This window comes from Pan paniscus, chromosome 1, assembly GCF_029289425.2.
Source record: "Pan paniscus chromosome 1, NHGRI_mPanPan1-v2.0_pri, whole genome shotgun sequence".
NCBI lineage: Eukaryota > Metazoa > Chordata > Mammalia > Primates > Hominidae > Pan > Pan paniscus.
The window spans coordinates 21311586-21338120 of record NC_073249.2 but is presented as its reverse complement, the minus strand read 5'-3'; the positions used below and the strand labels follow the sequence as shown (position 1 = coordinate 21338120).

Here is a 26535-nt window from a genome sequence, read left to right as displayed (position 1 = left end):
GTGAGCTCATGATCAGACCCAAATACATGGATTCTCCCTTTTATTGCTTCTTGTTTTTTTGTGTGTGTGTGTTTTATGTGTTTTTTTTTAACCTTCACACCTGCACAGGCAGTGGAGAAAGGATGATCTTCTAAAAAAAAAATAGTTCTTTGATTTTTTAACCTTATAAAAGTTTAGACTAGTAACTTATTTCACACTGAAAAGTGAGTTCCAGGAAGGTTAGAGGCCACAGAGTATAAAAGGTAAAACCATAAAGCCTCTAGATGATAACATAGATTGCTAAAAACTTCAGGGAAAGGAAAGATTTCTTAAAACTAAACAGTGGAACAATGGTATATTTAACTACATTAAAACTAAAACTTTAATTTGTCAAGACATCATTTGAGAGCGAAAAGGCAGGTCAAGGACATGGGTAAGATGTTTACAAATACACAGTTATCATTTGCTAGCATTTAAAATATATAAAGAGTTCCTAAAAATAAGGAAGGAAAAGACAGAAAAGGCTACTGAAAATTGGACAGAAGCCTAAAGAGCGACACCCCAGAAGAGCTGACGTAATGGCCAGAAGTGGTGGAAAGGGCTCCACCTTGCATGTCACCAGGCAATGCATGACAAAGCCCAGGCCTTCCCCGCAGAGGCCACCGCTGACCCTCCTGACAGTGGCAGGACTGGAAGCCTCAGTACTCTGGGGCCCTGCAGTGAGTACACGCCCTGCCCAGTCCCATGGGGAGACCCTAGCATATCCTTGAAGGGAGCTGTGTAAGCATTAGGAACCCAGTCTCTGCACTGGAGGGGCTCGTGCACGGAGGGTTTGTCACAACTGCCCCGCCTGGAATAGCCCATGGCACTGCACAGTGGATGGAGAAACTGTGATTCTTGTGCTGGGAGGTGGTGAGGCTTCTCCCAGCTACATGGCCAGTGCCAAGCTTGGGAAGGTTCTGTTTCTCCTACTTTCTCGTCTAGGCCCTCCTACCCTAGGGTGGTCTTCCTGACCTGGGCAGTATCTTTGACCTCGTGTGTCCCTCCTTGTCCATCCCCAGAGCCCAAGGTGGTGTTTGCCAAGGAGCAGCCAGCACACAGGGAGGTGCAGGCTGAGGCGGGGGCCAGTGCCACGCTGAGCTGCGAGGTGGCCCAGGCCCAGACAGAGGTGATGTGGTACAAGGATGGGAAGAAGCTGAGTTCCAGCTCGAAAGTGCGCGTGGAGGCCGTGGGCTGCACACGGAGGCTGGTGGTGCAGCAGGCGGGCCAGGCAGAGGCCGGGGAGTACAGCTGCGAGGCAGGGGGTCAGCAGCTCTCCTTCCGCCTGCAGGTGGCAGGTCAGTGCTTTGGGGATGCTGAGTGAGCCCTGTTTGTAGCTGCTGCTGTGACTGGAGTAGAACCACTGCTGACCCAGTGGGCTTTCCATTAGACTCCATCCCTCAACTTCTCCCATCCTCTCACCTCCTACTTTTATGCCTGTGGTGGAGCTGGGCTGCTTAGTGGGGAAGGGAGTGAACGGAAGGGTCAGGGCCCTCCTTGTCCATGTTGGGTGGTGTTTCTGTGCAGACATGCTGGGTCACATTTTCCCAGTACCTTCTCCAAACTACCGATGTCCCGAGGTGTCCAGGACTCTGGTCCTATCTAATGCATGAGATGGCGGTAAGCCAGACGTCCCTCCCTCGGGGATACTCCTGCAGTCCCTGCACGGCCTCATCTGGCCCCATGTGAGGGCTCTCCCTGTGGAAAGAGATTTTAATTCGTTGAGTCAGGGTGTAGGGAAATTCCAGCCACACAGTCTTATTTGGAATTATATCAACACTGAACACTGGGTTCCCAAAGTTTTCAGTGTTCTGGGACACACTTCTGTCCTTCCCTGTGGATGTAGAAGCCCTGTCAGAGCCGTGACTAAAACCCAGATCCACAGCGTTAGTGTGTGCAAAACGAGTAAAGAGCAGCACATTGGCAGGTGCGCACACGTGACGTTGGAATTCCATTTCAGAAGCCAATCTCACTTTCCTTTTGCATTCTGTTAGAATGTTCTGTGTCTGAATTCCCCTTGGAATTTGGATAGATTTAAAAGTGATAGGAATAAGTAGCTTATGGCACAGTGACACACTGGTAGAATTAAGTTATGGTGGTAGCAGTCGCTGACTGGGGAAGCCATATTTACATCATCCTGTTTCCTTGATGAGTCCTGTGCCTGCCCCCTCTCCAGCTGATTCATAGGAAGTCTGAGAATGACCTTTACTTTCCTGTTGTTTGTTAGGAGAGTTTAACTTCAAACTCCAACCCTGAGCCCTGAGTGCCACCACATAACAGTTGGTGTTATATATATCTAAAATGGTTTACAAATGTGTAGATACCAAAAATACTCACTGCAAGTAAATTTGAAAAGTGTTAACAAATTATATAATTTCTAGAAACCAAAAACAGACTTAAGAAATAGATAACCTATATGCAGTTATCTACTGTTACTGAAGTTATCTCAGTTACTACAACCTAGTAAAAACTAGAACCGGTAGTGAAAAATCTTCTCATCAAACATGTGGCCCTACTGAGAAATTCTTCCAAATGTTCTGGCCAGAAATTCTTCCATGTTCATGGAAATTCTTCTGGAGAATGGAAAAAGGAAGATATACCCTCTAACTCATTATATGCAGATAGCTTAATGCCATGACTAAAATCTGGCCAGAAAATAGGAAGTTTGCACATTGTAGATCAAAGAATTATGGATATCATGGCCAATTTTTTAAACAAAATATTAGTAAACTGAATTCAGCAATACATCAAGACAATCATACAGGATGATGAAATTCATAGTCTAGGAATGAGGGCTGCTTTCATGTTAAAAACATTAGAAAATCATGATATGTGATTGAAATTTGAAAACAATGTAATTATCTTAAACTCAGAATAAAGTACCATATTTGATAAAAATTTAACCTCATATATTCAGAAGAAATGTCTGGCAAAATTTAGCATCCATCATGCCATAAAATTCTTAACAAAGTATAAATAAAAGTTTTTTTTCCCTAATTTGACACAGGGTATTACACAAAAATCACAAAGGGAGACTTTGTAAGCTTTGCCTCTGAGCCAGGGGACAGCATGAGGAAGCCAGTGGTCAACACTTCCATCCAGCATTGGATGGCACAGTTAGGAGGAAAGTAAAACGAAAGGTGTAAAAGTTAGAAAAAAGTGAATTGACAGAAGATACGGTTTACCCAGAAGATAAATTATTAGAGAGTTGAGAAAGATCAACCCTTGCAAGATCTGTGTGAAGAAACTTCCGTACATGTAGACTAGCAGCAAGCAGTTGGAAAATGAAAACGTAAAAGATTGACAGACGCCTCAAAGGCATCATGTTTATGATCCCAGTCTAATAAAAGATGTCGAGAGGTTCTGTGGGGGAAGCTATGAAACACTTTTGAGAGACAGTAAAGATCTAAAGTGGATAGAAGCCATGGAAGAATGAAAGACGTTCAGTCTCAATCAAAATCCAAACAAATGGGGTTTTGGGGGATGCAAGGTTGAAAAATGACAAGTGGATTTAAAGCTCCATACATGCTTGAAGAAGAGCTGCATGTGCAGGTACCCTAGTCCCTGCCCTGGAGGAGCTCATGCATGGAGGGTTTGTCATAGCTGCCCCACCTGTGATAGCCCATGGCGCCGTGCACAGTGGATAGACAAACTGTGATTCTTGCGCTGGGAGGTGGCAGGACTTCTCCCGGCCACGCAGCCAGTGCAGAGCCTGGGGAAGGTTCTGTTTCTCCTACTTCCTCATCCAGGCCCTCCTATCCTAGGGTGGTCTTCCTGACCTAGGCTGTATCTTTGACCTTGTATGTCCTTCCTTGTCCATCCCCAGAGCCCAAGGTGGTGTTTGCCAAGGAGCAGGCGGTGTTTGCCAAGGATCAGCCGGCGCACAGGGAGGTGCAGGCTGAGGCAGGGACCAGCACCATGCTGAGCTGCGAGGTGGCCCAAGCCCAGACGGAGGTTATGTGGTACAAGGACGGGAAGAAGCTGAGCTCCAGCTCGAAAATGGGTGTGGAGGCCGTGGGCTGCACACGGAGGCTGGTGGTGCAGGAGGCAGGCCAGGCGGATGCCGGGGAGTACAGCTGCGAGGCTGGGGGCCAGCGGCTCTCCTTCCACCTGCATGTGGCTGGTGGGTGCCAGGGTTAGGCAAAATGGAGGTGATGCTGAGTGTTGGGTGTGAAACTACAAGGGCATGTTTGGGCGGCCCAAGGTGCTGTGGGCCCTGGCACCTTCCCTCTCTGTAGGCCTCAGAATCTGTGTCCCCAGCTCTCCCCAGCAGCTCTCAGGCCAGTGTCCTTATGTCATGAGACTAGAGCAGGCCCATGGGCTGAGTTGACCATGGTGTGTGCCCTGCAGTGGCTGAGCTGGGGGTGGTAGGGACAGTAGCATGATGTCCTTGGGGTGTGGGTCTGGGGTCTGGGTCTGGTCTCATGTGAGGACCCCTGTCTGGGTAGTAGGGACAGTAGCGTGATGTCCTCGGGGGTCTGGGGTCCGGGTCTGGTCAGATGTGATGACCTCTGTCTGGGTGGTGGGGACAGTGGTGTGATGTCCTTGGGGTGGGGGTCTGGGTCTGGTCTAATGTGATCTGCTGACTCCTCTGTGGGTGCTGGGCCATGGGAGGGCCCGGCAGTGACTGGAGAGCGTGTACTGGGTGGTGGGGGCTTGTCTCTGTGTTCTGGGCCCTAGATCTCTTTAAGCCTGTGCTGGGCCCCTTGGTCATCACCATGTGTCCACCTGTTTTTCTGATATCCATCTCCCTTCCACCCTGTCCCTGAGCTGGGGACAACAGACCACACTCAGCTTGGCACCCTCTTTCCAATGGCCCTGCCAACACTCCGCTGCCTCTGGGCTGGCCCAGGTTGCTGGTCCATCTCTCCTGACCCTTCACGTCCTACTGCCTGTGGCCCTGTGTGGTGGGGAGGGCTGGCGACAGGTGAGGGCCCCAGGGCCCTGGAAGACCGAGGCAGGGAAGGGGCCGCATCCTGTTCCCAAGGGACATGATGGTGGTGCTGCCAACATGCAGCCTTAGACCTTTGGCTCTGGTAGTGCCGGGGGGAGCTCTGTGCGTCACCGTGCACTGCTTAATGATGGACAGCCCTGCCTGGCTGTCACTGGGCTGACACATGGGCTGTGTCTGCTCTGGAGCCTCTGACCCTGCATCCCTCCTTGTCCATCCCAGAGCCCAAGGTGGTGTTTGCCAAGGAGCAGCCGGCATGCAGGGAGGTGCAGGCGGAGGCGGGGGCCAGTGCCACGCTGAGCTGTGAGGTGGCCCAGGGCCAGATGGAGGTGACATGGTACAAGGATGGGAAGAAGCTGAGCTCCAGCTCAAAAGTGCGCATGGAGGCCAGCGGCTGCACACGGAGGCTGGTAGTGCAGCAGGCGGGCCAGGCGGATGCTGGGGAGTACAGCTGTGAGGCGGGGGGCCAACGGCTGTCCTTCCGCCTGCACATGGCAGGTCAGTGCTTTGGGTGAATCCACCTCGCCTGAAGCTGATGGCCACACTGTATGGTCCCTGGGATTCTGGATGGTGGTTGATGGTGCTCAGGACTGCACTGGGCCATCCTTGAAGAGCAATGGGTATCAGGGGTGCCAGGTAGCATTAGGGTGGCCCTGAAGGGGAGCGGGGCCGGTCCAGGGATGACAGGGTCCCCCTCTCATGCCAACTCACCTCTACCCAGAGCTGGAGCCCCAAATTTCAGAGAGACCCTGCCGCAGGGAGCCTCTGGTGGTCAAGGAGCATGAAGACATCATCCTGACCGCCACACTGGCCACACCCTCTGCGGCCACGGTGACCTGGCTCAAGGATGGTGTGGAGATTCGCCGCAGCAAGCGGCATGAGACAGCCAGCCAGGGGGACACCCACACCCTGACCGTGCATGGCGCCCAGGTTCTGGACAGCGCCATCTACAGCTGCCGTGTGGGCGCAGAGGGGCAGGACTTCCCAGTGCAGGTGGAAGGTGAGCCGGGCATGGGGCGTGGGGCGGGGACTCCTCCAGACACCTCTGTCCCAGAGCTGGACAGGGGCGAAGCTGGGGCTCAAGTCTGGTCTGTTAAGAGCCCGGCTGATGTCCCCTTTGTGCCCACAGAGGTGGCCGCCAAGTTCTGCCGGCTGCTGGAGCCTGTGTGCGGCGAGCTGGGCGGCACGGTGACACTGGCCTGCGAGCTAAGCCCAGCGTGTGCAGAGGTGGTGTGGCGCTGCGGCAACACACAGCTTCGGGTGGGCAAGCGCTTCCAGATGGTGGCCGAGGGGCCCGTGCGCTCACTCACTGTGTTGGGGCTGCGCGCAGAGGACGCAGGGGAGTACGTGTGTGAGAGCCGTGATGACCACACCAGTGCGCAGCTCACCGTCAGTGGTATGTAAGGGGTCGAGTGTCCCTATCCAGGGCAGCCTCCTGGAGGAGGCGGCCTTTGGTACTCCTGCAGCGTAGGGGCTCTGCCAGTCCTGTGCGCCCGCCTCTTAAGCAGTGCTCCTGTCTGCAGTGCCCCGAGTGGTGAAGTTTATGTCTGGGCTGAGCACCGTGGTCGCAGAGGAGGGTGGCGAGGCCACCTTCCAGTGCGTGGTGTCCCCCAGTGATGTGGCAGTCGTGTGGTTCCGGGACGGTGCCCTGCTTCAGCCCAGCGAGAAGTTTGCCATATCACAGAGTGGCGCCAGCCACAGCCTGACCATCTCAGACCTGGTGCTGGAGGACGCGGGCCAGATCACCGTGGAGGCTGAGGGCGCCTCATCCTCTGCTGCCCTGAGGGTCCGAGGTGAGTGTGGGGGGCAGCAGGATTTGCCTGGCTGGCCAGGGCTCCTTGCACAGGCACCTCCCCTGTGGGCTGGTTCTGAGTGGGCACCTGGAACTGCTGTCCTGTTACAGCTGGTCCGGCTGACCTCAGGAGACACGGGGTGTGTGGGCTGCAGAGAGGAGACTCGGGTAGGCTGGATGGGCCAGGTGCCTTCTCTTGGTATAGAGAAGATAGAATCCTGCAGGTGCACCTGGTGGGGAATGGGCGGAGGCTGAGGCAATCCAGGGAGGCTTTCTGGAGTAGGTGGGTGCATACTTAGCCTGATGGATGGCAGGGAAGAGAGAGTGGGGTTAGCACCAGTGCAAGCAATGACATGGGCTTCCCATGCTGCTGAAGCCAGAAGCCAGAACTTGCCCTGAAGGGAAGTGGGAGTCATGGCAGGTTCTAGAGTAAGGGAGTGATGCAGCAGATTCACCTTCTGCGGAGTTGACGGGTGGCCTGAGGCAGAGAGGCCCGCCAGCGCCTCTTCCTTAACCTGCGCAGGAGTCCTGGGCTTTGCTAAACCGCCGTTGCGCCTGGGGAAGCTCTGTCTTCCCCCACTCTGCAGTTCCTGCCAGTGCTACTAGTGGGGATCACGTCTAGGATTTCGAGGCACAAGGGCCTGGCGTCTTGTTCAGAGCAGGGGAGCTGGAGGTGGGAGCGGGGCTTAAGGAAGCTCCCTGGTTTCCTCGCTTAAAGTCGCACCCGTGAGGGTGCGCAGCTGCGGCCCGCGTGTGGCCAGGGCCGCGCTGTTTGGATTGGGATCCCGGGGCGCGGTGCCGGCAGCTCTGCCTGGGCCCGGCTCAGGGCAGGCGCCGGGGCTGTGCGGGCCCTCTGTATCTTGGCTTGTCCGTGGAGGAGGGCGAGGGCCACCGTGACCTCCCCTCTCCTGCGACCCCAGAGGCGCCTGTGCTGTTCAAAAAGAAGCTGGAGCCGCAGACGGTGGAGGAGCGGAGCTCGGTGACCCTGGAGGTGGAGCTGACGCGGCCGTGGCCGGAGCTGAGGTGGACACGGAACGCGACGGCCCTGGCGCCGGGAAAGAACGTGGAGATCCACGCCGAGGGCGCCCGCCACCGCCTGGTTCTGCACAACGTAGGTTTTGCCGACCGTGGCTTCTTTGGCTGCGAGACGCCGGATGACAAGACACAGGCCAAACTCACCGTGGAGAGTGAGCCGCGGGCGGGAAGGGCGGGGCATCGAGGAGGAGTGAGGAGGGAGGCGGGGCATTGAGGATTAGTGAGGACGTAGGCGGGGTGCTGAGGGGAGGAGGGAGGAGGGGCACTGAGGAAGAGGGAGCGGAAAAGAGAGGAGGGAGGTGGGGCGCTGAGGAGAAGAGAGAGGAGGGAGGTGGGGCACTGAGGGGAGGAGGGAGGAGCGAGGTGGGACACTGAGGGGAGTGGCGGCCCCTCTGGAAGGGGCATAGGGTTGGGAGAGGGGCAGGTCTCCCGCCCGAGGGGCGAGCGGTGGGGGTAGGCGTGGGGCGGCTTCCCGGCCCTCCCCGAGCTCCTGGGGAAGCCGGCTGTGCCCCAGGGTTCTAAAGGCGGTGGTCTCAGAGCAGCGGCTGACCCGTGACACCGCGTGTGCACCGCAGTGCGCCAGGTACGGCTCGTACGGGGCCTGCAGGCAGTGGAGGCACGGGAGCAGGGCACAGCTACCATGGAGGTGCAGCTGTCGCATGCGGACGTGGAGGGCAGCTGGACTCGTGACGGTCTGCGGCTCCAGCAGGGGCCCACGTGCCACCTGGCTGTGCGGGGCCCCATGCACACCCTCACACTCTCGGGGCTGCGGCCAGAGGATAGTGGCCTTATGGTCTTCAAGGCCGAAGGAGTGCACACGTCGGCGCGGCTCGTGGTCACCGGTACGTTGGGGGGCCGGCAGGGCACAGCACAGAGCACGCCTGCCTGTCCCGAGGGGGCCCCGGGAAGGTCGGTGGGTTCTCTGGGGACCTAGATGAGCCAGCTCCGTATAACTCCGTCCAGCTGGGGCACTGCCCCACCCCTGTCCCTGTCCCCATCCTGAAGGCTCCTCCAAGCCCTTTTTCTCTTCCCACCTCCTCCTTCCTCCTCCCCAGAGCTTCCCGTGAGCTTCAGCCGCCCGCTGCAGGACGTGGTGACCACTGAGAAGGAGAAGGTTACCCTGGAGTGCGAGCTGTCACGTCCTAATGTGGATGTGCGCTGGCTGAAGGTGCCTCCCTGCCGACCCTACTCCGTTGCCTCCTCCCCTCCTCTCATGTGGGCGGGCCCAAGCAGAACCCCAGGGCTGGACCACCTGAGTGCCTGACTGGGCCTCTGCCCTGCACAGGACGGTGTGGAGCTGCGGGCAGGCAAGACGATGGCCATCGCAGCCCAGGGCGCCTGCAGGAGCCTCACCATTTACCGGTGCGAGTTCGCGGATCAGGGAGTGTATGTGTGTGATGCCCATGATGCCCAGAGCTCTGCCTCCGTGAAGGTACAAGGTGAGGGCTGCGTGGGGCATGTGGGGCATGGCAGGTGTGGGCACCTCCTCCTGTCCTCCGTGTCCCCCAGCCAGGGGCTTGGCAGCTCTACTTTCACCTTCACAACCCTTGGCATGCTGGGGCACTGGGTGGGGGGTGCTGGGAGCAGCTCTGTGTGTCCGGGTGTGGCAGGGCCTCCCTTGCCACCCCAGGCCGCAACATCCAGATCGTGAGGCCCCTGGAGGATGTGGAAGTGATGGAGAAGGACGGTGCCACCTTCTCCTGTGAAGTCTCCCACGACGAAGTGCCTGGCCAGTGGTTCTGGGAGGGCAGTAAACTGCGGCCTACTGACAACGTGCGCATCCGCCAGGAAGGTGCGAGGACAGGCGGCTGTAGTGGGCATGGCCCAGCCCCCAGGTCTTCCTCTGCCCCCGCCCATACTGAGCCGCCTTTGTCCCCAGGAAGGACATACACTCTCATCTACCGGAGAGTCCTAGCGGAAGATGCAGGAGAGATCCAATTTGTAGCCGAAAATGCAGAATCGCGAGCCCAGCTCCGAGTGAAGGGTGAGGTGGGGGCTGAGGGGAGGGCGGGGCTGGACGGTGTGCATGTGTGGCCAGCTTGCTCAGCACAGGCCCGGACGCCCCAGGCCCGCTCTCAGGACGAGGACAGCAGGGACTCAAGAGGAGGGAAGGGGGTGTCACCTCCTTGGCAGGAAGATAGGGGCCAGAGAAGCGGCCATGAGGGGCTTCTCCCTTCCTTAAAACAGATCCTGAAGAATTCTCCCTCGGGCTGCAGCGAAGTGCTGGAGAGGCCAGGCATGAGGTCCTGTGGGGGAGGCATGGCAGGGGCGGGGGGTTCTACCTGGTGGCAGCGAGGAGGAGGATCAGGGAAAGTGGTGCTGGGGTGGCAGGGAGGGAGGCTCTGCAGACAGGTGGGGTGGGGATGGGCCAGTAGGGCTAATCAGAGGTATGCGGGGAGGGACATGAGTTCCTGGGACTGGGCTAGGGTATGTGGTTATGGTTCGGAAGTGGGGGTTTGGGGAGAGGACTGCAGGGGGTGGGGCTATGTGGGGCAGGACCTACCCTGCTCTTGGTGGGCCGGGACAGCGGGTAGGACCTGGGCGGTGGAAGTGGGAGTGTGGGATATGGGAGGGCAGGGCGGGCAGAGGTGGGTGCATTCCCCTTGCTTGTGGTCTGCTCTGTGGAGCAGGTCCTAGCACAGCTCCAAGGGGGACACTTGGCCTGACCTCCTGCTGGCCCCTGGCGGGCAGACATGGGCTGTTGGGGCCTAGTGGGGTCCAACTGAGGGCCCAAGACCCTCAGTGCCTTGTGGGAGCCTGGGCCTGGGAGCCTGGAGCACCATCTCTGATCCACCCCATGCCCCCACCACGTTCACAGAGCTGCCAGTGACCCTCGTGCGCCCGCTGCGGGACAAGATTGCCATGGAGAAGCACCGCGGTGTGCTGGAGTGTCAGGTGTCCCGGGCCAGCGCCCAGGTGCGGTGGTTCAAGGGCAGTCAGGAGCTGCAGCCCGGGCCCAAGTACGAGCTGGTCAGTGATGGCCTCTACCGCAAGCTGATCATCAGTGATGTCCACGCAGAGGACGAGGACACCTACACCTGTGACGCCGGTGATGTCAAGACCAGTGCACAGTTCTTCGTGGAAGGTGCAGGCAGGGAGGGCAGCTCTGCAGGTTGCTTTTGTTGGGGAGAGTCTCCCAGGTCCATGGTTTGCCCTACACTCCTGGAGACGCTGGGTCCGGGCAGCTCAGGAGGATGCTAGCATGCATCTAGCAGGGCGGGGGCTTGTTCCCAGGAAGGAACCCTGCCGGAGGGGCAGCATGTCCTATCCGCGGGATCCGCCAGCGACTGCTCCTCCCCAACAGAGCAATCCATCACCATTGTGCGGGGTCTGCAGGACGTGACAGTGATGGAGCCCGCTCCTGCCTGGTTTGAGTGTGAGACCTCCATCCCCTCAGTGCGGCCACCTAAGTGGCTCCTGGGGAAGACGGTGTTGCAGGCTGGGGGGAACGTGGGCCTGGAGCAGGAGGGCACGGTGCACCGGCTGATGCTGCGGCGGACCTGCTCCACCATGACCGGGCCCGTGCACTTCACCATTGGCAAGTCTCGCTCCTCTGCCCGCCTGGTGGTCTCAGGTGAGCACTCCCACCCCGGTGGGTGGACGTGGGGCAGAGCCACAAGAGGACAAGGTTCAGGGCTGTTGGGAAGCCTGGACAGGGCTGTGGGTGGGTACAGGGCAGGGCCATGGGAGGAGAAGGCTCAGGGCAGTGACAACACAGTTCAGGGCCACAGATGGATATCGCTTAGGGCCAGGGGAGGACACAGTTCAGGACCGCAGAGGACACAGCTCAGGGCCAGGGGAAGACATAGTTCAGGGAATGGTGGACACAGCTCAGGGCCAGGGGCGGACACAGTTCAAGGCCATAGGTGAGCAGGCTCAGGGCTTGGCAGGCAGGGCAGGGTGATTGGTTCCTGTGGTGCCGTGGCCCAGCCTCTCCCCACTCCCTGCAGACATCCCCGTAGTCCTCACACGGCCGTTGGAGCCCAAGACAGGGCGTGAGCTGCAGTCAGTGGTCCTGTCCTGCGACTTCCGGCCAGCCCCCAAGGCTGTGCAGTGGTACAAGGATGACACGCCCCTGTCTCCCTCTGAGAAGTTTAAGATGAGCCTGGAGGGTCAGATGGCTGAGCTGCGCATCCTCCGGCTCATGCCTGCCGATGCTGGTGTCTACCGGTGCCAGGCGGGCAGCGCCCACAGCAGCACTGAGGTCACTGTGGAAGGTGAGGCATGAGGGGCATGGGGCTACTGAGAGGGTTTTGGGGAGGGGTTGCCTGGTGATGTGGACACTGAGGCCCGGTGTGTCTCTTGCAGCGCGGGAGGTGACAGTGACAGGGCCGCTGCAGGATGCAGAGGCCACGGAGGAGGGCTGGGCCAGCTTCTCCTGTGAGCTGTCCCACGAGGATGAGGAGGTCGAGTGGTCGCTCAACGGGATGCCCCTGTACAATGACAGCTTCCATGAGATCTCACACAAGGGCCGGCGCCACACGCTGGTACTGAAGAGCATCCAGCGGGCTGATGCGGGCATAGTACGCGCCTCCTCCCTGAAGGTGTCGACCTCTGCCCGCCTGGAGGTCCGAGGTGAGTCATCCCACGAGTCTTCGGGACTCCCCACTAGGAATGGGACAGGCGCTGGCCTCCCTCACCCTCCTATCCCTCCTGCAGTGAAGCCGGTGGTGTTCCTGAAGGCGCTGGATGACCTGTCCGCAGAGGAGCGCGGCACCCTGGCCCTGCAGTGTGAAGTCTCTAACCCTGAGGCCCATGTGGTGTGGCGCAAAGATGGCGTGCAGCTGGGCCCCAGTGACAAGTATGACTTCCTGCACACGGCAGGCACGCGGGGGCTCGTGGTGCGTGACGTGAGCCCTGAAGACGCCGGCCTGTACACCTGCCACGTGGGCTCCGAGGAGACCCGGGCCCGGGTCAGCGTGCACGGTGTGTGGCTGCAGGCACGGCAGAGCTCAGGGAAGGGAGGCGTGCTGGGTGGGCATGGATGTGGGGCCGGCCACTACCTGGGTGGCCCACATCATTCTCTGAGATTGAAGGGCTGCTCTGCTGAGCCGGGGAGGTCAGGGGAGCCTTCTGGGGGAGCCATGGCTTGATGTGGTCCTGTGAGGCCTGGGTGCAAGCAGGTGGACCCGGGGACAGTGGGTCCCGGAGCCAGAAATTGTCCCCGGAGCCAGGGTTGGAGGCTGTGCTGTCCCTGCCCGCTGGTCCCGACGACATAGCCTGGGGATGTTGCCCTGTACCAGGGGACGTGTCTGCATGGAAGTCATCAGGCCACTATGGGGACACCAATGGGGATAGCCAGGGAGAAGCCGAGATGCCAGGCAGGGGCTGTGAGTAGGCCACATCTCTGTCCTTCACGGGGCCCCAGCAAGGCCCTAAGGCCACTGGGCTGGCAGGGTAGAGCCATCCCTGAACCCAGCCCTGCAGCCTTGGGGGCGTGCGTGCCCTGGAACCTGTCCTGCTTTTCAGGGGAAGTTCCCTCAACTGCAGGGTGGCTACCTGGCCCCCTCTGTGTGTGTGCCCAGTCCCAGTGGCATCCTGGTGTGGGTGACAGGTGGTGTAACCAGCCTGTTTGCTGGTCCTTGACAGTCTTGTAACGAGATGGGAAGGGGCAGGAGGCATGGTGAGTTTGTCCTGGAGCTGGGACTAGCCTGCCTGGAGGCCCCTCATCCGGGGTCCTGTGCCTCCTCTCCTCCCTGTGATGACCATGGGTTCTCCCTCTCCCTGCCACACTGATTGGAGCTCAGATCTGTTGGTTATGCAGATGCCAGGGGACAGCCAGCTCCAGCAGAGGGGCATCTACTCATTGGCTGGTGCAATGTGGCACCCTGTCCCCCAGGGCCTGGCCTCTCCCAGGGTCTGGCACCTCCCAGGGTTTGGTCCCTGTGGGGTCTGGTCCTTCTAAGGAATCCAGCTCCTCCTGGCGTCTGGTCCCTGTGGGCTCTGATCCCTCCTAGGGTCTGGTCCCTTGGGCTCTGATCCCTCCCAGGGTCTGGCCCTTCCTAGGTCTGGCCCAGGGCAGTGCTGTCCTCTTGCCTGGCCTGACAGTCTCTGATGGCCCGCAGATCTGCACGTGGGCATCACCAAGAGGCTGAAGACAATGGAGGTGCTGGAAGGGGAGAGCTGCAGCTTTGAGTGCGTCCTGTCCCATGAGAGCGCCAGCGACCCGGCCATGTGGACAGTCGGTGGGAAGACAGTGAGCAGCTCCAGCCGCTTCCAGGCCACACGTCAGGGCCGAAAATACATCCTGGTGGTCCGGGAGGCTGCACCAAGTGATGCCGGGGAGGTGGTCTTCTCTGTGCGGGGCCTCACCTCCAAGGCCTCACTCATTGTCAGAGGTAGGCAGGGCCTGCCGGACGGGGGCTTATCACCTGGGCTGAGGAGTGGGGACCCTGGGCCTGTCCCCAGGAGTCCAGGAGCTGGGCCCCCCTGGCTACAGAAGCTGGTGGGGGGGGGGCTTTTGGGGCCTGCCTCCCCCAGCTGCTGCAGAGCACCCCTTCTAGAAGCCGCAGGGCCTGAGTCACCTGCTGGATGCTGGGGGCGGTTCTCGAGTGGAATTGGGGTTGCACTCTTTTCTGAGCTCTGATATAGGCCTGGATTCTTTTCCAATCCGTGGTCTGAGTGCCCTGAGCACTTGGTAGCTCCCAGAGCTGTGACTCACAGGGCCAGTCTGGCAGCACTGGCCTGAGGCCCCAGCCACCTGCTCTGCTGACATCACCGCCAGCACCCGAGTTCGCGCCCCTGACGAGCACACTTGGTGCAGCTCGGTGGGGCACACTCAGAGGACGCCAGCGTGGGCCTGAAAGATGCCAGGGGATAAAATTCTGTAGTTTTTGATCTTCCTGCCTCCCAAGTCCCACCGTGGTGACAGTGGGGACACTAACATTCCAGGACTCTGAAGCTCCTGAGGGCCGAGGTCCCAGAGTTTGGGGGTTGCAGGTTCTATTATCTTGGTCACCAGAGAGTGAATGTTGTCAAACGCTTGTCCTTGCCCCAATCCTGGTCATGGTGGAGGTGGTAGGTTTTGGCTGGGTCTGTGCCTGGGGCTATGGCTGTAGCCCAGATGGTGGCTGGGGCTGTGGCTGCAGTCATCTGTGGCTGGTGCCGTGGCCCTGGCTGTGCTTCAAGGGCAGCTGTCCCTGCTCCCTTCAGAGAGGCCGGCCGCCATCATCAAGCCCCTGGAAGACCAGTGGGTGGCGCCAGGGGAGGACGTGGAGCTGCGCTGTGAGCTGTCACGGGCGGGAACGCCCGTGCACTGGCTGAAGGACAGGAAGGCCATCCGCAAGAGCCAGAAGTATGATGTGGTCTGCGAGGGCACGATGGCCATGCTGGTCATCCGCGGGGCCTCGCTCAAGGACGCGGGCGAGTACACGTGTGAGGTGGAGGCTTCCAAGAGCACAGCCAGCCTCCATGTGGAAGGTAAATGCCGCAGGAGCCCCACGCGTGGCCCTGGAGTGGCCTCTCTGCCCTAGCGGGGCACGGGGCCACCCCTGGAGCCTGAGCTGCTCTGTCCCAGGTGGAAGGGCTCAACTCAGGTCCCAGAGCTTCTGCAGCCGGGCCTGGAAGATAATGGGGCCGGCCTGGGGTCTGTGCAGGCCTCACGCCCCACCTATTCTGCCTCCATCTCCCTGCCCCAGAAAAAGCAAACTGCTTCACAGAGGAGCTGACCAATCTGCAGGTGGAGGAGAAAGGCACAGCTGTGTTCACGTGCAAGACGGAGCACCCCGCGGCCACAGTGACCTGGCGCAAGGGCCTCTTGGAGCTACGGGCCTCAGGGAAGCACCAGCCCAGCCAGGAGGGCCTGACCCTGCGGCTCACCATCAGTGCCCTGGAGAAGGCAGACAGCGACACCTATACCTGCGACATTGGCCAGGCCCAGTCCCAGGCCCAGCTCCTAGTGCAAGGTGAGGCGGCCAAGTGTGCTCGGGCCTAGGCTTTGAATGGCACGGAGACTTGGAGGTGGACAGGCCCAGCCTCAGTTTCTTATCATGAGGGTATAGGGGTGCACCCTGGGTGGTCACTGAGGCTCCCCAGCATGGCTGTGAATGAGCTGCTGGTGCTCACTTACTCGTGTGTTTATTTGGTCACTGTGTGTTTCTCCCACATGCCCCGTGTGCCTGGCCCCCATGCGTAAGCTCAGCGTGTATCTGTACATACAACGTGTCACCCTTATCCCAGAGGGACAGCCTGACTCAGCCGTGCCAGGCAGCCTCAGGTGCTCCCAGGGAAGAACTGATGGTCATTAGGGTTGTCATTGAGAGTTACAGTGGCATTTTAGTCTTTTTCTTGTTGTTTACAACAGAATACCTGAAACTGGGTAATTTATAAAGAAAATAAATTTACTTCTTACAGCTCTGGAGGCTGGGAAGTCCAAGGTCAAGGGGCCACATCTGGTGAGGGCCCTTTTGCTGACAGGGACTCTCTGCAGAGTCCCCAAGGGATGGCACAGGGCATCCCATGGGGAGGGGGCTGAGTGTGCTAGCTTGGGCCTCTCTTCATCTTCTTTTAAAGCCACCACTCATATGGAAGCACTTTAACCCATTAACCTGTTAACCCATTGATCCATGAATGGGTTAATCCATTCCTGCCTTGGACCCAATCCCCTCTTAAAGGCTCCACCTCTTAATATTGCCACATTGGGATTAAGTTTCAACATGAGTTTCCAGGGGGACATTCAGATCATAGTAGGTGGCTGTTCGATCTTACTGTTTGGCTCCACATTTGAGTGGCAGGCAGAGTGAGAGCTGTCATTCTCTCGACTCTGTAGATAAGAAAACTGAAGCTTTAGTGGGTCCGTGGCCAGGGCAAGGTCATCAGGCACATTGGGATCAGAGCAGGCGAGGCCCAGCCCCATCACCACAGCCTTCATTTGGCTCTGAAGTCCCGGGCTGGTGTCCAGAGCTGAGTTTGCAGGAGGTCCCTACTGGGGTCTGACCACAGGGCATTCACAGGGTTCAGTATTTGAAAGGCCCCAGTTGTGATCATCAGAAGTAACGTAAACCAGGAATCATCACTGATTTTTTCTCTCCAATGGATTTGGTGACCCTGGTGAAAGTATTCTGTTAGCACAGTAACGCCCCATGATCTAATAAAGTTGGTACCCAGAGTTAATTTTTAAAAAAGTCATCAAGAGTGAGAGTCATAAGATAACAAAAGATGCTCTTTTAAAGTTTAACATGGCTGGGCTCAGTGGCTCACGCCTGTAATCCCAGCACTTTGGGAGGCTGAGGCAGGTGGATCATGAGGTCAGGAGTTCTAGACCAGCCTGGCCAACATGGTGAAACCCCACCTCTATTAAAAATACAAAATTAGCCAGGCATGGTGGCGCGTGCCTGTATTCTCAGCTACTCAGGAGGCTGAGGCAGGAGCGTTGCTTGAACCCGGGAGGCGGAGGTTGCAGTGAGCCAAGATCGCGCCACTGCACTCCAGCCTGGGAGACAGAGTGAGATTCCGTCTCTACAAAAATAAAATAAAATAAAATAAAAATTTAACATATGAGGATGTCGACTGGCCTGGTCTGGGAGTCCAAGCCATTTCCTTGTTTGCCATCCACTGATGGGAGCTCTTCCTCCGTGTGCGTTGCCTGGGCTGGGGTCAGCTTCTTTGAGGTGGAGTTGTGCCTGCAGGACACTCGTGCATGCAGAAGGAATCTGAACGCAGGACCTGTCTCTATATTCATAAACGCTCATCTCTTACCATCCCTAATTCAACAGCCAAAAAACCTTGTTTCTAGGAATTCACATTTCCTATCTTCCAAGCATTTGATTTAAATTTCAACATAAATGTAGCCATTTTTTTTTCACACTCCTGTTTCATCTGTTACTACAAGAGTTAATTTCATGGCACAATTGTAATGATACACACAGCTGTGTAAGCAGGTTTGGGAGCCAACCGCTCCTGGGAGCACAGCTTGGAAAGGGGGCAGGAGTGTGCTCTCCTGGGTTCTCAGCAGGCTGCAGACTCACCCAGCAAGCCTTGCAGAAGGACCTCCAAGGTGCAGAGAGGTGGGCTCGGGGCTCCGAGTGGCCCTCAAACAAGTATCTTTGGACCATTCAAGCTCTGACCCACTTACTGTTTCCAGAGTTCTGTCCCTGCAAACTTGTTAAAACACAGCCACCTTGCTCTGTCCTGGGGAGCGTCTGTCCTGGGGAGCACTGCTGGCCAAGCCTGCCCAGGACGGTGGGGCCCCTGAGCAGTCTGTGCCTTTGCAGGCCGGAGAGTGCACATCATCGAGGACCTGGAGGATGTGGATGTGCAGGAGGGCTCCTCGGCCACCTTCCGTTGCCGGATCTCCCCGGCCAACTACGAGCCTGTGCACTGGTTCCTGGACAAGACACCCCTGCATGTCAACGAGCTCAATGAGATCGATGCCCAGCCCGGGGGCTACCACGTGCTGACCCTGCGGCAGCTGGCGCTCAAGGACTCGGGCACCATCTACTTTGAGGCGGGTGACCAGCGGGCCTCGGCCGCCCTGCGGGTCACTGGTGGGTTGCATGCCCGCATTGCACATGTTGCTCAGAGCTGCAGACAGGTGGAGAGGTGGATGGCAGCTCAGCCATGTGCCCAGTATCCCTGGGCTCACAGAGAAAGCACCATTGGCTTACTGTGGGGTGGGGGCTCGGAAGGCTGAATTGGGCTCTTTCAGGATGGATGCTTCTGCATGGTTTGCAGAACTGTGCTTGGCGTGGCCCGGGCCAGGCTGCATCCCCACTGGGGCAGGAGCTGCACGGAGCCTGCCCTGTTCCCTCTGCAGCCTTTTGCGTGGCCCCAGCGTGAGGGTGGCTGGTGGGTGCTGAGCCAGGGTGTTGCCTGGTCTGCAGCGAGACCCAGGGTTTCTCGCCGTTGGCCCCTCCAGCGGCAGCACGACAGGATCCCACATGCTCCTGCTTCTCTCTCTGTCCCCCAGAGAAGCCAAGCGTCTTCTCCTGGGAGCTCACAGATGCCACCATCACAGAGGGTGAGGACTTGACCCTGGTGTGCGAGACCAGCACCTGCGACATTCCTGTGTGCTGGACCAAGGATGGGAAGACCCTGCGGGGGTCTGCCCGGTGCCAGCTGAGCCATGAGGGCCACCGGGCCCAGCTGCTCATCACTGGGGCCACCCTGCAGGACAGTGGACGCTACAAGTGTGAGGCTGGGGGCGCCTGCAGCAGCTCCATTGTCAGGGTGCATGGTGAGCCCCAGCAGCCCCAAAGCCCAGCCACAGGCCAGGTGCCTATAGCTCTCTTCTCAGGCAGCACCGTCTTCAGGGCAGGGCATGTGCGCCCACAAGGAGCCCAAGGCAGGAGCACCCAGGCTCCCGTACATCCTGTATGGGGCACCCATGGCTCCCCATGTCCTTCCTGGCTCTCCCTGGCACCTTGTCCACCCTGCTCGGCTTCCGCCCTGGCCTCTGCCACCTGCAGGAGCCGCCCCGCAGAGCTGTCTCCTCTGCGTCCCTGAGGGGACGTCCCTCTGTGCATGCCTGTGTCCCTGACCTCCCATCTTAGGAGGTGCCAGCTACAGTGGCTTAGGGCCCACCGTGACCTCATTTGACCTTACTTTCCTCATCACAGCCACGCTTTGAGGTCTGGGCTAGGGCTTCCAACTGTGAATTTGGTGGGCACAGGTCCCTGACACCCCACCCTTCTGTTCTCCTGCTTGGTTCACCCTTTCTATCCCTCACCCTCAGACCTGCCCCTTTCCAGAAGTCTCAAGGTCGCTGCCACAGGCCCCAAAGGAGAAGGGGGACCCTGCAGCTGATGTCCCCAGCCCTCCACCACCTATAGGGGACCCCTAGTGGACTTCAGTTGGGGGAGGGCAAGCTGAGCCTGTGCCTGTCTGCAGCGCGGCCAGTGCGGTTCCAGGAGGCCCTGAAGGACCTGGAGGTGCTGGAGGGTGGTGCTGCCACACTGCGCTGTGTGCTGTCATCTGTGGCTGCGCCCGTGAAGTGGTGCTTTGGAAACAACGTCCTGAGGCCAGGTGACAAATACAGCCTACGCCAGGAGGGTGCCATGCTGGAGCTGGTCGTCCGGAACCTCCGGCCGCAGGACAGCGGGCGGTACTCATGCTCCTTCGGGGACCAGACTACTTCTGCCACCCTCACAGTGACTGGTAAGTGTCTCTGTCCACCCTGCCCATGTGGCCCAAAGATGCCTCTTCCTCCAACGCAGGGGAGCAAAGACGATGCTCTCTGTGTCTGACTTTCCTGCAGCCCTGCCTGCCCAGTTCATCGGGAAACTGAGAAACAAGGAGGCCACAGAAGGGGCCACGGCCACGCTGCGGTGTGAGCTGAGCAAGGCAGCCCCTGTGGAGTGGAGAAAGGGGTCCGAGACCCTCAGAGATGGGGACAGATACTGTCTGAGGCAGGACGGGGCCATGTGTGAGCTGCAGATCCGTGGCCTGGCCATGGTGGATGCCGCGGAGTACTCGTGTGTGTGTGGAGAGGAGAGGACCTCAGCCTCACTCACCATCAGGCGTAAGACCGTGTATCCAGAGCCGTGTCCGGTGTCCAATTTTTTACCTCTGCTGTCAGTCGTACCCATTCTAGTCTACCCTGACTGTGCCATGCCCTTCCCAGCACATCACGGAATCCCTTCCAGCTTTCTGGGCTGTGGAAGGAACCAGGAGAACCCGGCATTTGCAGCCAGACTCCCACCCTCGAGGCACCCTGGGACCTGTCCTGTGGGAGTCTGTCTTATCCTCCGTCTTGCCATGGCCTGTCCCCTTGTGCTTCCCAGAATCTGATCTCCTCCATGTCTGTCTGTCCATCTCTCCCCAGCCATGCCTGCCCACTTCATAGGAAGACTGAGACACCAAGAGAGCACAGAAGGGGCCACAGCCACGCTGCGGTGTGAGCTGAGCAAGGCGGCCCCCGTGGAGTGGAGGAAGGGGCGTGAGAGCCTCAGAGATGGGGACAGACACAGCCTGAGGCAGGACGGGGCTGTGTGCGAGCTGCAGATCTGTGGCCTGGCTATGGCAGATGCTGGGGAGTACTCCTGTGTGTGTGGGGAGGAGAGGACGTCTGCCACTCTCACCGTGAAGGGTAATGACTGCTCCTGGCCACGTGCATGGGTGGCTATGTCTGAGCGGGTGTGCACATTCCTGCTTTGTGCTCACGTCTGCGCTGTGGCCTTCCCTGTCTTTCTGCGTGTGGTTCCTTCATTCCTTCAGTAGGGATTCCCCACACCTGCTGCGTATTACCCGTCTCAGGAGCAGGAAGACAGCAGAGAAGAGAGGGCTGTTTGAGCCCTACAGAGTTGTAGGCAGAGACAGAGGATGTGGGGAGAACCAAATCATTACAAAAGTGAGATCACAGATCTTCTCCAGGGTAAACACTAGGAAGGCAGGAAGGCAATCAGGAGGAGCCCCAGAAGCGGAACACAGACGGGAGTGGGGGGATGGCAGGTGGGCTGGAGTGCACAGCCAGGAAGGGGAGGGTCCATTGTGAGGAGGAGAGAGGCAGAGTGACTGTGGGGAGGAGGTGATGGGGGTGACTGTGGAGAGGAGGTGATGAGGGGTGACTGTGGGGAGGAGGTGATGGGGGTGACTGTGGGGAGGAGGTGATGGGGGTGACTGTGGGGAGGAGGTGATGGGGGTGACTGTGGGGAGGAGCAGCCACAGTGACTCTTTGTGTGTCAGGCAAGCAGAGCCGCTGTGTGGAGTGGCAGAAGGGGCCCAAGACAATCTGAGATGGAGGCTTTGACCAGGACAGAACGTCCGGAGCCCTGTGGTCCGCCTACGGCAGATCTAGGGTGTCCTCACGTGTGGGTGGTGGGAGTGGATCTCAGCCATGGCTGGGTCCCCTAGGGACGTGAGACTGCAGAACTCGCCCTGGGCCCTGAACCTCTCAGTCACAGCAAGGAGAGGATTCTAGCCTCAAGCCACCAGTGTTCTCAGCAGAAGGGGCAGAGCCCTGCAGGCCTGGCCTTGTGTGTCTGTAGAGCCGGGACCCATGGCCCGGTGTGGCTGGTGGCGTGGTCTGGCGTGTTCAGGTGCTCGGGACCTTGAAGGGCCTGGCTCACTTCCGTCAGGGAAAGCACATGGCATAAAGCCAGCCCAGGTGGAGGGCTCGGGCACCTTACAGGGAATGCAGGGAAGGACTCTCCCAAGCTCAAGGGCCTTCTCGCCCAGGACTGGTGGGCTCCCCTCACACCACAAGGAGCGATCCCTCAGCCAGTGAAGGGGCAGGTTCTGGGGGCCAGGCACAGCCATCTGGATGCCAGTGCCTGAAGCAGGTAGCTCCGGTCACAGGCACAAGTGTTGTAGACCTTTGTGGAGAGGCCGGGCCTCCATGCACCTCCAGTGGTGTCAACAGAGCACAGACAGCTTCCAAGGCATGGAGGCACCACACTACCAGGCTTGCCAGGACACCCCAGAGGGGCACAGACTTCGGGCCCTGTCACATGGCTGTGTAGCATGTTGGAGAGACACAGAGACCACAGGGGCCTGGGGGCTAATCTGTGTCCTCCTCAGACCGGTGGCTGAAGAGCAGATGACCAGAGTGGACCCCTGCCGGCTGCCTGAGGCAGTTGCTTCCAGAAGTGGGCAAGTTCCGGGGAAGCTTCAGGTGGTGGGTGCCCTGCTGGACCCCCTCTGATGCCTGCTAAGAGGGCACCCTTGCATGCTGGAAGTTTCCACCGGACCCTGAAGCCCCAAGGATGCTCCGAGCTGCAGTTCCCCAGGGGGCGTCCAGGGGATGAAGCTGAGCACTCTGAGGCTCCAGTCTCCATCTGGTGGGCTGGGAAGCCACCCAGCCTCAGTGCACAGGAGACAGTGGCCCTCGTCTGTCCCTGTGATCCATGGCTATCTCCTGCATGCAGGGCATGTCCGGGTGGACGGTTCCTTCATGTATTCAGTTGGTTGTTTCTTATCTGCTGGACCCATGCACCAGGGCACCTGCTGCGTGGGGTTCCTGCTTGCATCATGAACACAGGGTGACAGTCAAGGTGGAGGGCGGCACCCTCCTCTCTCCCAGCAGCAGGCTCCTTACTCCCTGTCTGCCCTGGGCTCTGGCCGCAGGAGCAGCAGGAACTGATGAGAAGCAGGAGCCTGGATGATTTCGTGGGAGATTTTTAGGCAGCTGATTTTGTGTCTTTTTCATCCAGCTATTCATCAAGATCATGAGGCTGGGTGTGGTGGCTCACACCTGTAAACCCAGCACTTTGGGAGGCCAAGGCAGGAGGATCATTTGAGCGCAGGAGTTTCAGGCCAACCTGGGCAACCCAGGGAGACCCTATCTCTACAAAAAATATAAAAATTAGCTGGTTGTGGTGGTGTGCACCTGTGGTCCCAGCTACTCAGGTGGGAGGATTGGTTGAGGCCAGAAGTTTGAGGCTGCAGTGAGCTGTGATGGCACCACTGCACTCCAGCCTAGGCGACACACTGAGACCCTGTCTGAAAAAGAAAAAAAAAATTATGAAGGAGCTATGAAATAGGGAGCCACAGAATGAGGCCAGGGCCACAGTATAGTGTGAGCCACCAGGCTGGTCTTGGGCCCTTGAGCATGATGACAAATTCAGTCTGAGCCAGGATGGGCTACAGAAGACCCTGGGGATGGGGAGATCTGGTTTGGTTCCGTCTCTGCCTCCCCATCTCATGGGTCCTGTGGCCACTGCATGTGTCTGCCATCATCTTGGGGTCCCTGCTAGGATTCCAGCTCCTCTGTGTCCTGAGCGGCTTTCCCCTGCGTGTCCATGGCCAGTCTGTTCTCTGTTCCCAGGGCACTGTTTCACGTCCACATGTCCATGCTTTAATTCCTAGTTTCCTCCAGAGCGGGAGTGTGTCCTTGCTGAGTGTCCCCAGGTGTCTCCAGAGGGCCTCATGGTTTTTATGTCCTCTCCAGCCTTGCCAGCCAGGTTCATAGAAAGTATGAGGCCTGAGGATGCCTCAAAAGGGGCCATACCATGGTGCTAGTGGGCTGGACCGTGGGAAGCCGCAGTGCACAGCCTGTATTCAGCATGCCCCAGGAGCAGCCCATGTTCAGATGGCTTCCCTGTCTTCTCAGTGTTGTCCATGTCCTGTCTCTTCTGTGGGCTCAGAGGGTGTGACTGTGGCCATCTCTTTCTGATCCCTCAGCCCTGCCAGCCAAGTTCACAGAGGGTCTGAGGAATGAAGAGGCCATGGAAGGGGCCACAGCCATGTTGTGGTGTGAACTGAGCAAGGTGGCCCCTGTGGAGTGGAGGAAGGGGCCCGAGAACCTCAGAGATGGGGACAGATACATCCTGAGGCAGGAGGGGACCAGGTGTAAGCTGCAGATCTGTGGCCTGGCCATGGCGGACGCCGGGGAGTACTTGTGTGTGTGCGGGCAGGAGAGGACCTCAGCCACGCTCACCATCAGGGGTAAAGATCATGTGTGGCCTTGTGGACCCATGGCTTGGTGTCTACATGTCACTGAGTCATCCTCATCTTCCAGTGTGGCACAGCCCCTGTGGCAATCCCGGGGTTGTCTTTTCTCCAACTGAGGTCCTCCGGTTGTCTCCTGCCTACTCTTCTTGTCCAGGAGGTGTCCTCATGCTCATGTTCATCCCTTTGTGTTCTCTGTTCTTCCTGGGCCATTTGCTTCCTCCCCATGTGAATGTTTATTTGCTCCTTCACATGTGGTCCTTTGGTGGTTTGTGTGGCTCCTTGTGGGTGTCCATGTCCTGTCCACAGAGTCTTCCAGACAGTCTGATGATCTCAGCGACTGCTTGGTCCTTCCCAGCTCTGCCTGCCAGGTTCATAGAAGATGTGAAAAACCAGGAGGCCAGAGAAGGGTCCACGGCTGTGCTGCAGTGTGAGCTGAACAGTGCAGCCCCTGTGGAGTGGAGGAAGGGGTCTGAGACCCTTAAAGATGGGGACAGATACAGCCTGAGGCAGGACGGGACCAAATGTGAGCTGCAGATTCGTGGCCTGGCCATGGCAGACACTGGGGAGTACTTGTGCGTGTGCGGGCAGGAGAGGACCTCGGCTATGCTCACCGTCAGGGGTAAAAGCCACATGTGGCCAAGGAGAGCCATCTTCTGGTGTCCATGTACTGATGTCATGCCGTCTGTCTGTACTCACCCCATGTGCTCTCCCTGCATCTGTGCCACCCTGTTCCCATCACTCTGCAGAGTCCCTTCCAGCCTCTAGAGCTATTGTGGGAACCAGGAGAAACTGGCCTTGCAGCCAGCTTCCACCCCATGTGCCTCCAAAGATGGGCTCCATCATGTTGTCCTGTTGGCTTCTGCACCTTGTCCTTCATGCTGTCCTGTCCTCCCCCCACAGAGTGCTCCAGAGACTCTCACGGTCCTCGTGTGTGTCTGACATACTCTGGCTCTGGCAGCCAGAGTTACATAAAGTGTGAGGACTCAGGAGGCCATGGAAGGAGCCACAGCTACAGCGCTGACAGGCTGGAGCATGGGAAGCCCCAGTCCACAGCCTGTGCTCAGCACACCCCACATGTGGCCTGTGTCCAGTTGGGTTCTGTGTCTTTGTGCCATCCATGTTCTATATCTTCCATGTTCTCAGAGAGCATGATTGTGTTCATATATTCTAACCCTCCCCCAGCTCTACCCATCAAGTTCACAGAGGGTCTGAGGAACGAAGAGGCCACAGAAGGGGCAACGGCCATGCTGCGGTGTGAGCTGAGCAAGATGGCCCCCGTGGAGTGGTGGAAGGGGCATGAGATCCTCAGAGATGGAGACAGACACAGCCTGAGGCAGGACGGGGCCAGGTGTGAGCTGCAGATCCGCGGCCTCGTGGCAGAGGACGCTGGGGAGTACCTGTGCATGTGCGGGAAGGAAAGGACCTCAGCCATGCTCACTGTCACGGGTAAAGGCCACATGCAGCCAAGCAGCACCATGCTCTCATGTCCACGTGTTGACTTGACGCCATCCGTCTCTGCCCATGCTGCGTTCTCTCCCCATGTCTGTGCCTGCCTGTGTAACTGCACGAGCTTCTTCCAGCCTCCAGGGCTGTTGTAGGAAGCAGGAGGAAGCAGCCTCTCTAGCGGGCTCCCACTGTGTGCCTCCGAGGACTCTGTCAACATTGTCACGTTGGATTCTGTGTCTTCCATCCTGTCACATTCTTTCCCCTGATGTTCTCCATGTGTTTCTGACCCTCTCTGGGCCTGGGTGCCAGAGATTCCTATAAAGCCTGAGATGTGAGGAGGCCACAGGAGGGGCCATGGCCATGTGCTGTACAGTCTGTACTGAGGCAAGTCCCAGTCCACAGCCTGTGCTCAGCACACCCCCATGCGGCCTGTGCCCAGTTGGGTTCTGTGTCTTGTCTCTGCCATCCATGTCCTTCCTATCTCTTCCAGGTACTCAGAGAATTTGATTATATCTGTGTCTTTTGACCTCCCCAGCCATGCCTTCCAAGTTCATAGAGGGTCTGAGGAATGAAGAGGCCACAGAAGGGGACACGGCCACGCTGCGGTGTGAGCTGAGCAAGGCGGCACCGGTGGAGTGGAGGAAGGGGCATGAGACCCTCAGAGACGGGGACAGACACAGCCTGAGGCAGGACGGGTCCAGGTGTGAGCTGCAGATCCGTGGCCTGGCTGTGGTGGATGCCGGGGAGTACTCGTGTGTGTGCGGGCAGGAGAGGACCTCAGCCACACTCACTGTCAGGGGTAAAGATCGTGTGTAGCTATGTGGACCATGGCTTGGTGTCTACACATCTCTGTGTCACCACCTTCTGCCTTCAAATGTGGCATGGTTCTGTGGCAACCCCATGGTTGTCTGTCCTTTAACCAGGGTCCTCTGGGCATCTCCCTCCTCCCTTCTTATCCAGGAGGTGT

At 58.4% G+C, this 26535-nt stretch overlaps 1 protein-coding gene across 1 annotated transcript in view; it reads left to right on the top strand.

Moving 5' to 3' along the window:
- OBSCN (obscurin, cytoskeletal calmodulin and titin-interacting RhoGEF) overlaps positions 1-26535 on the top strand; it is a 169465-nt gene that overhangs the window by 58488 nt on the left and 84442 nt on the right. Inside the window, exons 18-46 of the mRNA XM_055104619.2 lie at positions 1041-1316; positions 3845-4141; positions 5192-5467; positions 5691-5969; positions 6099-6365; positions 6493-6762; positions 7682-7948; positions 8372-8638; positions 8852-8964; positions 9082-9235; positions 9427-9588; positions 9676-9780; positions 10615-10881; positions 11101-11370; positions 11747-12013; positions 12105-12371; positions 12456-12722; positions 13862-14134; positions 14949-15215; positions 15434-15700; positions 18008-18280; positions 18703-18969; positions 19623-19889; positions 19990-20253; positions 20557-20820; positions 23853-24116; positions 24478-24741; positions 25305-25568; positions 26104-26367. Coding sequence (XP_054960594.2) covers positions 1041-1316; positions 3845-4141; positions 5192-5467; positions 5691-5969; positions 6099-6365; positions 6493-6762; positions 7682-7948; positions 8372-8638; positions 8852-8964; positions 9082-9235; positions 9427-9588; positions 9676-9780; positions 10615-10881; positions 11101-11370; positions 11747-12013; positions 12105-12371; positions 12456-12722; positions 13862-14134; positions 14949-15215; positions 15434-15700; positions 18008-18280; positions 18703-18969; positions 19623-19889; positions 19990-20253; positions 20557-20820; positions 23853-24116; positions 24478-24741; positions 25305-25568; positions 26104-26367 — 7269 coding nt within the window. The remainder of the gene's footprint in view (positions 1-1040; positions 1317-3844; positions 4142-5191; positions 5468-5690; positions 5970-6098; positions 6366-6492; positions 6763-7681; positions 7949-8371; positions 8639-8851; positions 8965-9081; positions 9236-9426; positions 9589-9675; positions 9781-10614; positions 10882-11100; positions 11371-11746; positions 12014-12104; positions 12372-12455; positions 12723-13861; positions 14135-14948; positions 15216-15433; positions 15701-18007; positions 18281-18702; positions 18970-19622; positions 19890-19989; positions 20254-20556; positions 20821-23852; positions 24117-24477; positions 24742-25304; positions 25569-26103; positions 26368-26535) is intronic.